This window comes from Neopelma chrysocephalum, unplaced genomic scaffold (assembly GCF_003984885.1).
Source record: "Neopelma chrysocephalum unplaced genomic scaffold, ASM398488v2 Primary Assembly neopelma1_59, whole genome shotgun sequence".
In the NCBI taxonomy this organism is placed as follows: Eukaryota; Metazoa; Chordata; class Aves; order Passeriformes; family Pipridae; genus Neopelma; species Neopelma chrysocephalum.
The window spans coordinates 19,450,675-19,463,144 of record NW_020897714.1 but is presented as its reverse complement, the minus strand read 5'-3'; the positions used below and the strand labels follow the sequence as shown (position 1 = coordinate 19,463,144).

Here is a 12,470-nt window from a genome sequence, read left to right as displayed (position 1 = left end):
CTTCCTTGACTCTCCATTATTACCTGATTTTGTAAGCCTACTACCAGCACTTAAAATTAAGAGAGTCCTCCAACCAAGAACATAAAAACACAAGCTTTGACATGCAGACAAGATGGCAACTGTAAATACTCACGTGCAAAGGATGGACTGATCCTCTCGATCTAGAATAAAATATAAAAAAGTAGTCAGACTAGGACTCTAAAACTGAATTTCTCTGACAGAATGAAATCAATATCAAAGACAAAACCAGGAACTAGTAAACACTGACAAGTATCTTTAGAAACATGGCCAAGTAACCTCCTCTCTGGCAAAAGACCCCAACCTCCTACCAATGCCAAAGGATAATGGCACCATAGCAGTTTAGTTTTCTTCATCCAGAAAGATTATTTGCATTACAATTTTTCTACAAACAATACAGAAGCCTCCCACTGAATGTTTCTTTACCACAGAGCTACAGTTTGATGTGCATCTCCTTGTTCTTCAGCCGCCTCGCCCCTATTATACTGGGCCCATACTGACTTACCAAAGTTATCAGCAGAGCAGTGAGAATGGAAGGGGGAGAGGGGAAGTGGGACAGCAACTGTTACAAATCCTAAAGTGCCAAAGACTCATATCAAACAGAGGCTTTCACTCCAAAACAAACACTGGAAGCTCAGTGAGAAATATTCGTTACTTATTTTGTACAGAATGGACTCAAAAACTACAACACTAAGCACCAGCTTACATCCTACACAGCTGACTGTTTGTGGCACCAACCCCTATTGTATTAACACAACAGCTGGTAACAGTAGAAACCTTTTCTTTTTCATGTTTACATACCACCACACATACTAATACCTGTGTTCAATTCCCATCTGTGGATGATATCTTTCCAGTTACAGAACTTAACTCACCCAGCCTATTCACCACTATCTTCTCCCACATCTTTTAATCTCCTTTCAGCTTCTACCTATGATTCCACTTCCTTATGCACACTCCTGACTAGTCCTTCCATCATGCCTTCATTCCACAGCTCCTGCACCACTTCTTTGTGAACACACTCCCCTGATTCTGCCTTGTTTCACCTTTCATTTACCCCTCTACCCTGTGCCTGCCTGGCCCCCCAGGTTACATCCCATTCCTTCTCCACAGCACCAGGAACGAGCTGGGAGCACTGGGCTGACTGGAGAGTGCCTGTACTTATACCAGAACAGCCTTAGTGGCTTGTAGTGATCACAAGGGCAGCAAGACCTGTTCAAACATGGAACAAACAGGCACAGCAAGTCATTCACTGACAGTCCACAAGAGCCATTGGGGCACTCACAGAACACACTGTGCCACCAAACTCAAAATCCCCACTAGGCTGTGGCTTTTTTTGTTTTGTTTCATTTTAGGTGTTTGTCTGTTTCTAAATCAAGACCAGAGGACTGTCAGATCATCCAGTTTGAGAAGCTCAGTAACACAGTAGCAGTTAGATTTCATTCAGTTATCTCCACTTTTCTTTTTGCACCAAGTCCCAATTTTGCATTGGGCTGAGGTCTAATCTGTGAAGAGAGAAAAAGCAAGCCTCAAACATCCATAACTATACAATTCACTGCTCTAATAAATTATTTCAGCAATTGGTAACCTTTGTTAGTTATGTTTATGTTTGTGACTGTCTCCATATTTTAGCTACTGGCTCTTTCTAATTCTTTTTCCCATAGCTTAGAGAAATCAAGTGCACTCATTATTCTTCCCACCACAGAGTACTTAGACGATATAATTAAGTTACCATTCAAGTTGTTTTGTGCAAGATAAAGAGATTGAGCTGTAATTAGGGAAGGCTTTCTAGTGTGATAGATTTCAAGTACCTGAAACCACTTTCTATATCCTTAAATACTGCTGCTGCAAGTGAATTTAGCATTTCAGTTTTAACATCAAGAATGACATATTCTTCAAGAAAAATCCTCTATAAACGCAGTTTATAAAGAGAGGAGAATAGCTAGTCTGTGGACATATTTTCATGGAATAAGGAAAGCTGGTAAACCTGACAAATTTGCGATTCCATCTTCTCTTAAATTATTCTGAAACCAATAATGAAAGCATTAGGTTCACGTGCTACAGATACACAACTTCTGCTCTTAAGCTTCTTTACTGGAAACTGATTGTATGTAGATAAGCAAAAAAAATGAGAGAAAAATAATCTGCTCTTTTCCTGCTAATACTCAGAATGTTACCTGTCATTACCCTGCTAATGTTCTCAGAAAGAGCTGATCAGCCCCAAGTCTGGAAGAAAGCAAGCAGAAGAAAATCACTACTCAAACAATTTTGGCCTGGCAAATTCTTAAGCTTTCAAAGCTAGATGCTGCTGCTTTACTTGTATTGCATATTCATTTTTTCAAGTGTTGAATTTAATTCACTGTCTTTGAGACAGGTACCCCTTTTGCTGAGGGACAGGGCAAGAGTAGAGGTTAGCCAGCTTCAAAGGCCTCACACATTCAAGGTTCCCAGTGGGTCAAGGGCTCAGAAGGCACATGCCAGCCCTCTGCATGACTGGGCACTTTGAGGGTGGATCAGGGGAATAACTAATGACTCATTTATGGATTGCCTAAGGAAATGTATTCTTGGGTAGTGCAACACCTAGGTACAATTCTCCATTGCAAAGCAACTACGTGAAAGGACAAGACTGTGCCTCTGAATAACATTTGATTTTCAAAAGCTGGACTATAAACAAGCAGTCCACTTGTCTGAGAAAATATACTTGCATTCAGGTACCACAGAGGCTCTTCTAAGAAGTCAATTTGAGAGAAAGAAAAAAAAAATATTTCAAAAGATAACTCTAAGGAAGGTGCTCCTTACTCCTGGTAGCCAGCTCTGATCCTGGAATATGAGCTAGGGCTTCTCAAACAGGCAGTGGAGCCCCAAGCACTTGAATAGCACATGCCTTCCCATTCTCTCTCCTCCAGATGATCCAGTTAAAGAGTACTGGTAGGCAGACAGATAATCTGACTGCCCAACAGAAAAAGAGATGATCAACATCAGATAATACCAAGAAGCTCTTTGGCACTGAACACCTCTTGATCATGCCAAGTTTTGTTATACTTAGTTGAGAAGTTCTTTCAAGACTCATTCAAATGAGGCAAGGTAACAACAGCACCCTGAAGTGACCCTAGGAAGTCTCAAAGGGGCAAGCACAGGATTTTTCCCTGCCTTAACACAGAGCAAGGTGTTGAAAGGTGCTGAGGCAGGAAAAGTCACAGACAGTGTTCAAAATCCTCTTGGCACAGTTTTCCTCCCCCAACATACCTTCCTGGTGGCCCACTGCAGCTGCCTTAGTCACCTCTGCTTTAAGTCAGCAGGAACGTACCTGCGAGTGCAGGCAAGTCACCAGGAGCGTGCAGACACTGCCATAAAAGGCAACATTCCTGTTTGCAATCCGGGGGAAATTCTTTCCCAGGACTGCAAAGCAGCAGTCATTGGGATAGCTGGAATTCTTCTAATTGTGTACAGACAGACAACTCAAATAATGTGTTGAGCAACAGGAAACTGGAGCCGACCAAAGGGCCAAAGAGCTAATGCATACAAAGCATAACTCTCAGATACAATTTCAGTTAAGAATTGTTTAAAATGCCAATAATCATTCTCCATACCATACTGACTTGAGCCATCAGGAATCAAAATTCAGTTGTTCAGGCAAGAGGCCACCTCCACCTCATTTTTAAAAAAAAAACAACACCCAAGCATTCAACATGGGCATTCTGCACAACTTCAGTCAGCACTTGCCTGTATTTTACCGTCAGTTGTGCAAGCAACCTACTCAGCAAAAGAGAATGTGCTGGGTACAATAAACTCAGTTGCTTATAATAACACAATCAAGAAATGCCTGATTAAAAGAAATCTGCATCTGCTTTTCAATCCTAAACAGAGTTACTTATTAAAAATAATCCAGAATAACAACTCATTAGTTAATTATAGCAACAGTTCTGTATTTCAAACCAGCTGACAAGGAAAGCTTTTTATCTAGGCTCTTCTTTAGCTCTCATCACCATAGTATTCAAGTGATCATAAGACGCAGCAGCCTCAAGCATCCAGAAATTCAGGAAGTAAAACATCCTTTAAATTTAAACTATCCAGCAGTATTGTATAATAAGATCAGTAGTTTAATTTTACTATGTAAAAAACCCCATAATATCTAACTCATTCTTGACTTTCTTTAGTCCAAGAATAAAAGACTGCATCTTAGACAGGTGACTGCTTCAGCATATACTAAAAACTTAATTAAACCAAAATTTGTTTTCACAAGAGGAAAGGAACTTCTTGTACAAAGAAAGTCCTCAACCAAATATTCTAGTGCAAAACAACAAGTGTGAATGAATGCTGAATTGCTGTGGTCGAATATATTGGCATAATTGATAAATTAATGCAGCTCCAAACTCCTGACTTCTCTTTTTAAATATTTTGGGATGGGAGAAGAAAAAAGGTTGGAAGGCTAGAAGAGAATATGCAATTTAAGCTCCCCATCTCAGTTACAGAACATCCTACCAGGCCTTTATCACCCACTTCCTCTGCATGAGTGACTCCCGTTTCAGGCCTGTTCATCTCCATAAAAGGAGAAGTATATAGCATTCACACAACGGTGACATCATCTCTCCAGCTAAGAGGAAGTGGAGCTGAAAGGCGAAGGCTTGGCTTGCAGTCCCTTGCCTATAGCTGACTCATTAGGGCTAAAAGCTTAACCATAGCTCGATGGTAACACCCACCTCCTAACCACAGAGCATCTGGCAGGATGGGGCAGCCTGGCCCTCCTAGTTCCTGTTACTACACTGCTCCCCCAGCATCCTGGGGAATGCCTGCAGCCCAACTTAGCCAACTGGCTAGCTGACCAACTTATAGAGTTGACCTAAAGCAAGAATTAGTCTTAAATGCATCTAAGTGCTTCAATCATACAGTATTTTCAGCTTCTTATTGCCTCCTCAAATTTCCCTTCCAACATCAACATAATTTTACAACCCATGTCCTTTCCTTGGGGCTCTTGACACAGGAGGAGCCCCAGGCCCCTGACACACTGTGCTACACAGAACAACCCCACTGGCATCAGATGTAATCAAATATGTTCACTGTGGTGCTTTAACCTATATGCTGGTTTGAGCAAGATCAAAAACACTCCAGGGGAACACCAGAACAGAGCCTGAGAGCCTGTTTTTGCATTATCATTTAAGGAATGCATTATAGAGAACTTTCAAAATGCTAATAAACTATCATCAAGTACAAAAAGAAAAAAAAAGAAAGAGAAAAGAAAAATCAAATGAAGGACAAACACAGTATAGTCAAGATAGCTCTCAACAACAGAAAAGATGTTAAAAAAAAGATGGTTAAAAAAAAAGAGAGAAAAAAAAAACACTTGAGTTGGCAGGAACTCTGCAGTGCCAAGATTCAGCTCTGCATTAGCTGAAGTTTGAGGACAGCCACAAGGAGAAAAATAAGTTTCATCTGAAAAATGAAATATATCCTACTGGGTCAAATGCAAATATTTATTCCCCCAAGACATTTTTGGACTAGAGCCCATATCCCTTTCTCTAGCACTCCTTAACTGAATCTGGAGATGGCAGAAAACAAGTTAGGCTGTAATTTTAGGTTACACAAATGTTTATGAAGTTCTGACAGAAAAGAAAAACTGGTATACAGCCTGCAAAAGCTCAGGCAGCTCATGATACTAAAACAGTGAACTGCAGGGAGACTGACAGCAGGGGCTGGACCATTACATAAGTTACTGCCAGGGAGCTCCTGCTCTGGTTTACAGGAATGAACTGAAAAGGGTGTGGTAGCTACTAAAAAACAAGTGGGCAATGGATTCATTTTTAGCTCCTTGTTCTATTGGAAACCACATTTCGAGACACAGATTTTGAGAGCTGTATTTAGAAATCTCAAGTAATTCAAAGCATGTAAAACATTTCTTAAGAAAATGAGAAACTACGTACATATTTTCTCACTATTTGTATCCAGACACCATCAAAATGAATATTCTCTGCAATTAGTATCCAAATTTAATGTTGCCCTTTGCATCAGAAATTTGGACAAATCTTGGAAACAAACTAGTGACACTACAGTCCATATTCTTTTGCGTTTAGTGGAAACAGAACTAGACCTTTACATGCAACTTGAAAGAGATATCTGTGCCTCTACATAATCTGAGCAGGTCTGAATTGATGAGCACTCACAGAATCTCGTATAGAAGAGAAAGATGCACTTTGGGACAGTGCGTTATGCAGTGCAGCACAGCAGACCAGTGCTAAGAAGCAACCTGAGAAATTACTTGGCAGCAAGCAAGTTAAAACAGAAGTGTTCTGCTAGCTCAGAAACTTAAACAGATATGCAAACATTTAAGAATTACAAATAAAACTCTTGAAGGTCTCTGTTCTACAGAAGCAGATCTAGAGGACTGCCTGTAGTAAAAATCACAACTGGTCCCAAGGTGCATGTGAGGATCTACAATGGCAAGCGACTTGTCTTAAAACACTTCACACTGTGTTTCATCCCTTAGTATAACAAGGCACCAAAAAATGAGGTTACTGTGCTTCAGGATTTTTTCTTTTAAACACCAAACCCAGAGACTACCTAACACCCAAGTGAACACCAGCAAGGTGCTGGCTGCACAGGCTCCTTTGCAGACTAATCCATCAAGGTCAAGGAGGGTTTAAGCACTGTACAATGATTTTCAGAGGATTGTTAGGTGAAACATTAGGAGCTCCCCAAAAACATGTGGAGAAAACTGGTAAGAAAAGAGACGGAGTATGTTCATTAGCTATGTGCTGCCTATTCCCTCTCCTACTTATCTCTTCATTGAACAGGATGACCTTTGTAGACCAGAATAACCATACTGACTCAATCTATTACAGAAGTTTCAGATACTTTTCAGGGCATTAAAACCAACACCATGCTCCAGATACCAATGACATTTCTAGCTTCTATCACTATTTGACACAGAAAATTCCCTACGTGGGTTCCAAACAGACAAACGGGTGCTGTTTAACAGTTTTTAAGTATGTTTTTCTAAATTAGGCCCTGGAGACTATGAAATGAGGTAAAGGATGTACCTCTTCAGTATACATCTGCTGCCTTGAAATAATGATTTATTTCCTCAAGACATCTCTCCACTTACAGGCACCGTGCTTCAATTATCAGCATCGGAAGACTAACTCTTCTGAAAGCAGACTTGAGGTTTCTGGCATCCAGGTTACCCAGGAAGCAGAAACATTAAGACAAATGGTTGTTTTCTCTAAAAGCAAAAATGTTACACCTTTTTCAGAGTTCTGCTCTTGAAGCGCAGTCTCTCCAAGTACCATGCAGCAAAGTAATGTTCTCACCTCATTTCTGAGAGTCAGAGAAAAAAAACCAAAACCAACAACAAACAACCTACTTCGAACAAATTCTCTTCCATTTTATTGCTTCAAGAAAGTACTTCTGGTGAAAATTAACAAAAAGCAATATGACCTCTTGGAATATCTAAATGACACGACACTTCTGTCAGTGGAGTAACCAGCAGACACAAAAAGAGGACCAAGCTCACCCACAGTGTATCAGCACAGATGCCTGAAAAGGGTTAAATAGTATCTGGATTAGCAGAGGCTGGAACAAAGCTCTCATCTTCCTCTCCCCTTCCCAATTCCTTTCCTCATGAACCAGCCCTTTGAAAGGCCTGCTTACTCGAATACCATAAATTGACTGAAAACCAACCAAAAAAAAAAAATCAGAGTCCAAATCAATTAACACAAAAAGCTTTTGCACTCTGTCAGCTTAAGAGATAACTATACCCAGTGCTGACAGAAGTCAGAGCCAACAGCTTGCTATCCTTCTTCAGGCCATGAAGGATGCCCAGTCTTCAGGGCTCTGAAAGTAACCTAGGGAAGGCAGCCTAATCCTAAATGCCTCTGGCTCATGTGGAGCACCCGACCCTTTCATCTTCTATTCTCTGTACAGATTCCTGCCATACCACTGGCTGCTGCACCAAGCCTCCCCCACCGCTGAGCAAAATGAGAAAGTGGAATAGGAATGCTGCTTTCCACTGCCCTAGAGGCTGGTCAGGACCAGAGACACTGCAACAACTTACTCTTCGTCACCCCCAGTAGCAGACATTGGAATGCTACTGTCACCCTTCGCAACAAGGAAATAAGGCAGCAAATAACCCTAAAACAACCTCTAGGAGTCTTGTTAGCACGCATAGGCTACACATAGCACACATGTGAAGCCACACAGAAAAATCCTTCCAAACCCAGTTAAAAAGGTCAAAGCCGGCTAGTTCAAAAGCTAACTGGGAATGATATTCACAATCAACAAGCATTCCAAAAAGTCAGCACCGAGGTATCTCAAACTAGGCAAAGAAGATCTGGGGTAAACCTCTTGACTATCAATACTGCTGAGAATACTGCACAGCTAGAATTGTTCTGGGAAAGGTAAACACTCCAGCAGAGCTCATAGCAACTTTCCCATACTTGGAACACAGAGGCAGGGCTGCCATTCTTCAGTTTTGTACAATAAAGCAAGTCAAGTCTGGGATTTCCAAATTTTAGAGATGGTTCAAGCAGTGGTCTGATGGAGACATCTCTTTTCAACAGCAAAGAAAGCATCCATGTAGATTAATCACTAGCTCTGAACCACCATTAGACCAGGGAAGGTCTAACCCATCCCTTGTTGCAGAATTGCACTGCTTGGATATCTTCTGCCACAAAACAATATATGCAAAACTGCACATGCAGTTTCAAATGGTTTGACTGTTGTCTATAAAGGAAAAGGACTTCTTCAGTCTCCTTACAACAATGCCAAAGAAACCATTTCTAATTCTATATAGAAAAGATTTCTTTTTAGGGAACAATAACTTTGGTACAATTAAGTCAATAGCTTGTTTAAGAAAAATCCAAGTTAGTACTTGAGCTGACAATGAGAGGGCAAGAGAGAGAAGGAAGCAATAAGGGATGACGTTTATGGACAACATTCTGCCATGTGTAGTACAGGTGGAGCTTCTCTTCTTGTTCTTCATTGCAGACTCAGTCTTTCTCTGAGGGAAATGAGGTCCTATATAGGTCCAGGTTCACAGTTTTTTTCTTCTGGATACAGCACTCATTTCACAGTAACACACCAGCAGTATAGCTGTATTCTGTCGAGACCTGCCACATCTTCAACAAATCACCATCAATACTGTGCCACCAGACCACTGCAGCAGGTCTGTATGCTCATCCCTGCCCACCTCGGGCTTTTACAAATACAGATTTACTGATCCATCTTGTTAGCTCAGCCCTGTGCTCTGTTCTGCATGGCACCATGCTTTAGCAACCTTTCATAGCCTTCTCCACACAAAGTTTGTTTGAAGCCACTAACACAGGTAGGTGGATGGAGATTTTCTTGTTCCCTTTCCACTCTGGGAACCTATATTACTACAGTCCTCCTGTGCTTGGAGGTGCAAGTGGTAGTGAGGGCAGGTGAAAAGCAGAACTCTAAAACTGAGTCTAATGAGAATTTTAAAGCATGATTTTATTATACCTGGCCGTTGTTGAAAAATGTGAAGCTAATGACAAGACCTAGGAGAGACAAACACCTTAATCATTTCTAGTCATCAAAAATTAAAGGAGTAATTACATTCATACAAGTCACGACAAATCAAACTGTCCATTACACCCTTTAAACAAAGCATGCTTCTTCATAAAACCCATCTACAAACAGGAAGAAAAGCACAAAATACCTCCACACCTGAACACTCTCCAAGCATGCAAACACATGAACTGACTCTGTAAAAGACCTCCTCTCAGAATGAGGGATATGCACAGGATATTCAGAGCTCCATATTGAAAAGTTCAAGTGACAAACAAGCTGCAGATACTATATACAGTTCTCTAATTCTCAGCTGTATATGTGAGGGTGGGGGTGAAATAGGTCAATCTGCTTGCTGTCTTTTATTCCATGAAAGGCCATCAGATGTACTTAATATTTCCTGATGGGAAGTTTTATTTTTACCAGAATAAGAATGTAACCAAACAACTCTTGATCAGTAAAACTACCACTGACCATCACACCTAAAAATATTAAGCTTGTTTCACCCAACTAGATTGTACAACTGGATTTTAAGCTGGCTTTTGTTAAAAGCCTCTATCAATCAATACATCTGCCTGCCCACCTTTAGCTATCTTAATCTATAAGCTCATCACCAAGAGGGAAAATTTGCTACCTCAGTTCTGCTTGCTTCTCTGAACGCTCTGCATTCACACCAACTTGTTCTTCATGTCAAATTTAGCTCTAACCAGACTCTTTGTAAGGTTCTTCAATCCATTAGAGCAGGAGAAAGGTATTCACCTGAACACAAAAGGTGGTACCAAGTAGGTGTCATGTGTCTCTAAGCAAGGACAGAGTGGGCAACAATGCCTTTTGATAGCAGTGAGTTGTTGTTCTCCTACAGTGTTCTGACTGCAACCTTGATTTGGGATTTCAACAAGAGTCATTATCTCAGTCAGCACTTACCTTGCATCATACTCCTGTAGGCTGTGTCTGTGATGGCATAGATATGAGGGGGCATCTCATGTCTCTTTTTGCCTTTGTACATCTCCACTATTTCTTCTGAGTATATGGGCAGGTTCTTGTAAGGGTTGATTACCACACAGAACAGGCCTGAGTATGTCTGGAAAGAAAACGCCCCAGCAAATAAAGACAAGAATTAAATGTTGTATAGTTGCATATTTTAACAGTATATTGCTTAAAAAACCAAACAAACTGAACAGTGCTTTTTTAAATACTTCTTCCAGTGATGCCATGTGGGATGCTTCCCACTAAGCAATATTAGAATCTGAGCAACACCTGAAGTCATATCAACTTGACCAGTACTCAACTTTTCCAAGTATGCACAGAGCATCAACTGACACATTAGTCACACTGATGTCACTGGCCTGCTCCTTGGCTAACTAACAGTCCACTAGGACTGGCTTTTCTTCCTTTCAAGTTTCCTATATTCAGGTCAAGTGCCATTTTATTGTATAAGGTAGGTGCTCAGCTCCTAGAAGCACACATTTTATTATGTTCTGCCTCATGTTTGCTATGGATTTATCTAGTAATTGATCAACCACAACACAATAACACTTCATGCCAAAATAGTTACTAAAATTAAAATTAGACCAGTGTACTCCTGAAAGGTTTTCAAGGCCACTGGACTAGGCCAAATTCAGTGCTACCCTGTTCTGAACAGGAAGTTGGATTAGATGGCCTCCTGAAGACTCTTCCAGCCTGAACATTTTCCTGATTTATAATTTAATGAGTATGACTCAAACTAGATTCAAACCATTAGGTCATTAATGTCATATAGTCAGCAACATTTGCCGAAGTTTACTTCTAATTCATTTCAAATGGTTAATTCATTGATCTATGACAGCAAACCTCGATTTCTCAATTGGTTTCCACTGGCTTAAATTGTACAATTCTAATGGAATACAACTGACAAAGTACTTCCAGTGAAAATATTAAGGCTTTTTTAAAAAAAGGAAAAAACCAAAACTCTGAGATTTGAATACCTGAAAGAAAAAGTCCAACCAACTTCGTACTCGCAAAGGGAATAGGAGAAGCAGAGACTTCTTGGATATCTCCTAGATATTCTAAGAATAGCATTCCAAGCCTTGCTCCTGGGATTTAAAGCTATCCTACTTCCCTGTCAACCCCAGAAGCAGCTTTTTGAAACATCTGGAGATGAACAGCTTTCTACAGTAACTTGCAGTGCTACCAGAAGAGAGTACCTTTGGCACTTTTTATTTCTATTGTCAACATCTCTTCTATTGTTTGCTCAATGAAGAAAGAGTGCTTCGGAGTAGTAAAGAGTTCTCCACAAGGAGCACAGAGAGTACTTAATCAGATTTAGCTCCTTAGCTAGATAAAGGTAAGGATTAGACTGCACTGATCAGAAGGGTGAAAATAGCATCTACCACAGAGTTTATGGTCTTATATCCAAAGTTTCTACATGATGGCTTAATGTTAAGTAACTAGTTCACTCTTCTATGTAGCAGATTCAGATATAGTTTTCACTCAAAATTTTTTATATATACTTAAGATTCCTTTTCCATACCCCAAAATAAACTATCAGGATGTTTCCAGACCTACTCTTTTTCCTCTTTTTTCACTAATTTTTAAAAAATATTTGAGCAATATTTGAATGGCTTACAGAAAATACTAAATCTCTTTCCAAAGTGGAAAACTATGAAAGTTGGCTAAAAACCTTTTGGCATAGTACTTCTAAAGTTCCAGAAGCTAAACTTCCATGAGACATTCTAGTCAGGTTAGGCTTCAGGTAGTGCTGGAAGGGAACAGTTTAAGGGATTTACAGAACCAACCTGGCAACAACCTGGCAATTCTACTTCCTTCTGCCTCAGCCTTAGCTCTCCATCAAGTCCAACGGTACTTATACAGTACAGAATACCAACTGAAAGTCTGGGTCATACTTTCCTGACCTTTGACTTGTGGAAGACAGAGCAGCACCAAGAGGTAGA

At 40.4% G+C, this 12,470-nt stretch overlaps 1 protein-coding gene across 1 annotated transcript in view; it reads right to left on the bottom strand.

The window, feature by feature from the left end:
* The window catches only part of MYH9 (myosin heavy chain 9), a 70,875-nt gene that overhangs the window by 39,270 nt on the left and 19,135 nt on the right, over positions 1 to 12,470 (bottom strand). Inside the window, exons 3-4 of the mRNA XM_027680347.1 lie at positions 10,465 to 10,621; positions 134 to 161 (exon numbers count right to left, since the gene is read on the bottom strand). Coding sequence (XP_027536148.1) covers positions 134 to 161; positions 10,465 to 10,621 — 185 coding nt within the window. The remainder of the gene's footprint in view (positions 1 to 133; positions 162 to 10,464; positions 10,622 to 12,470) is intronic.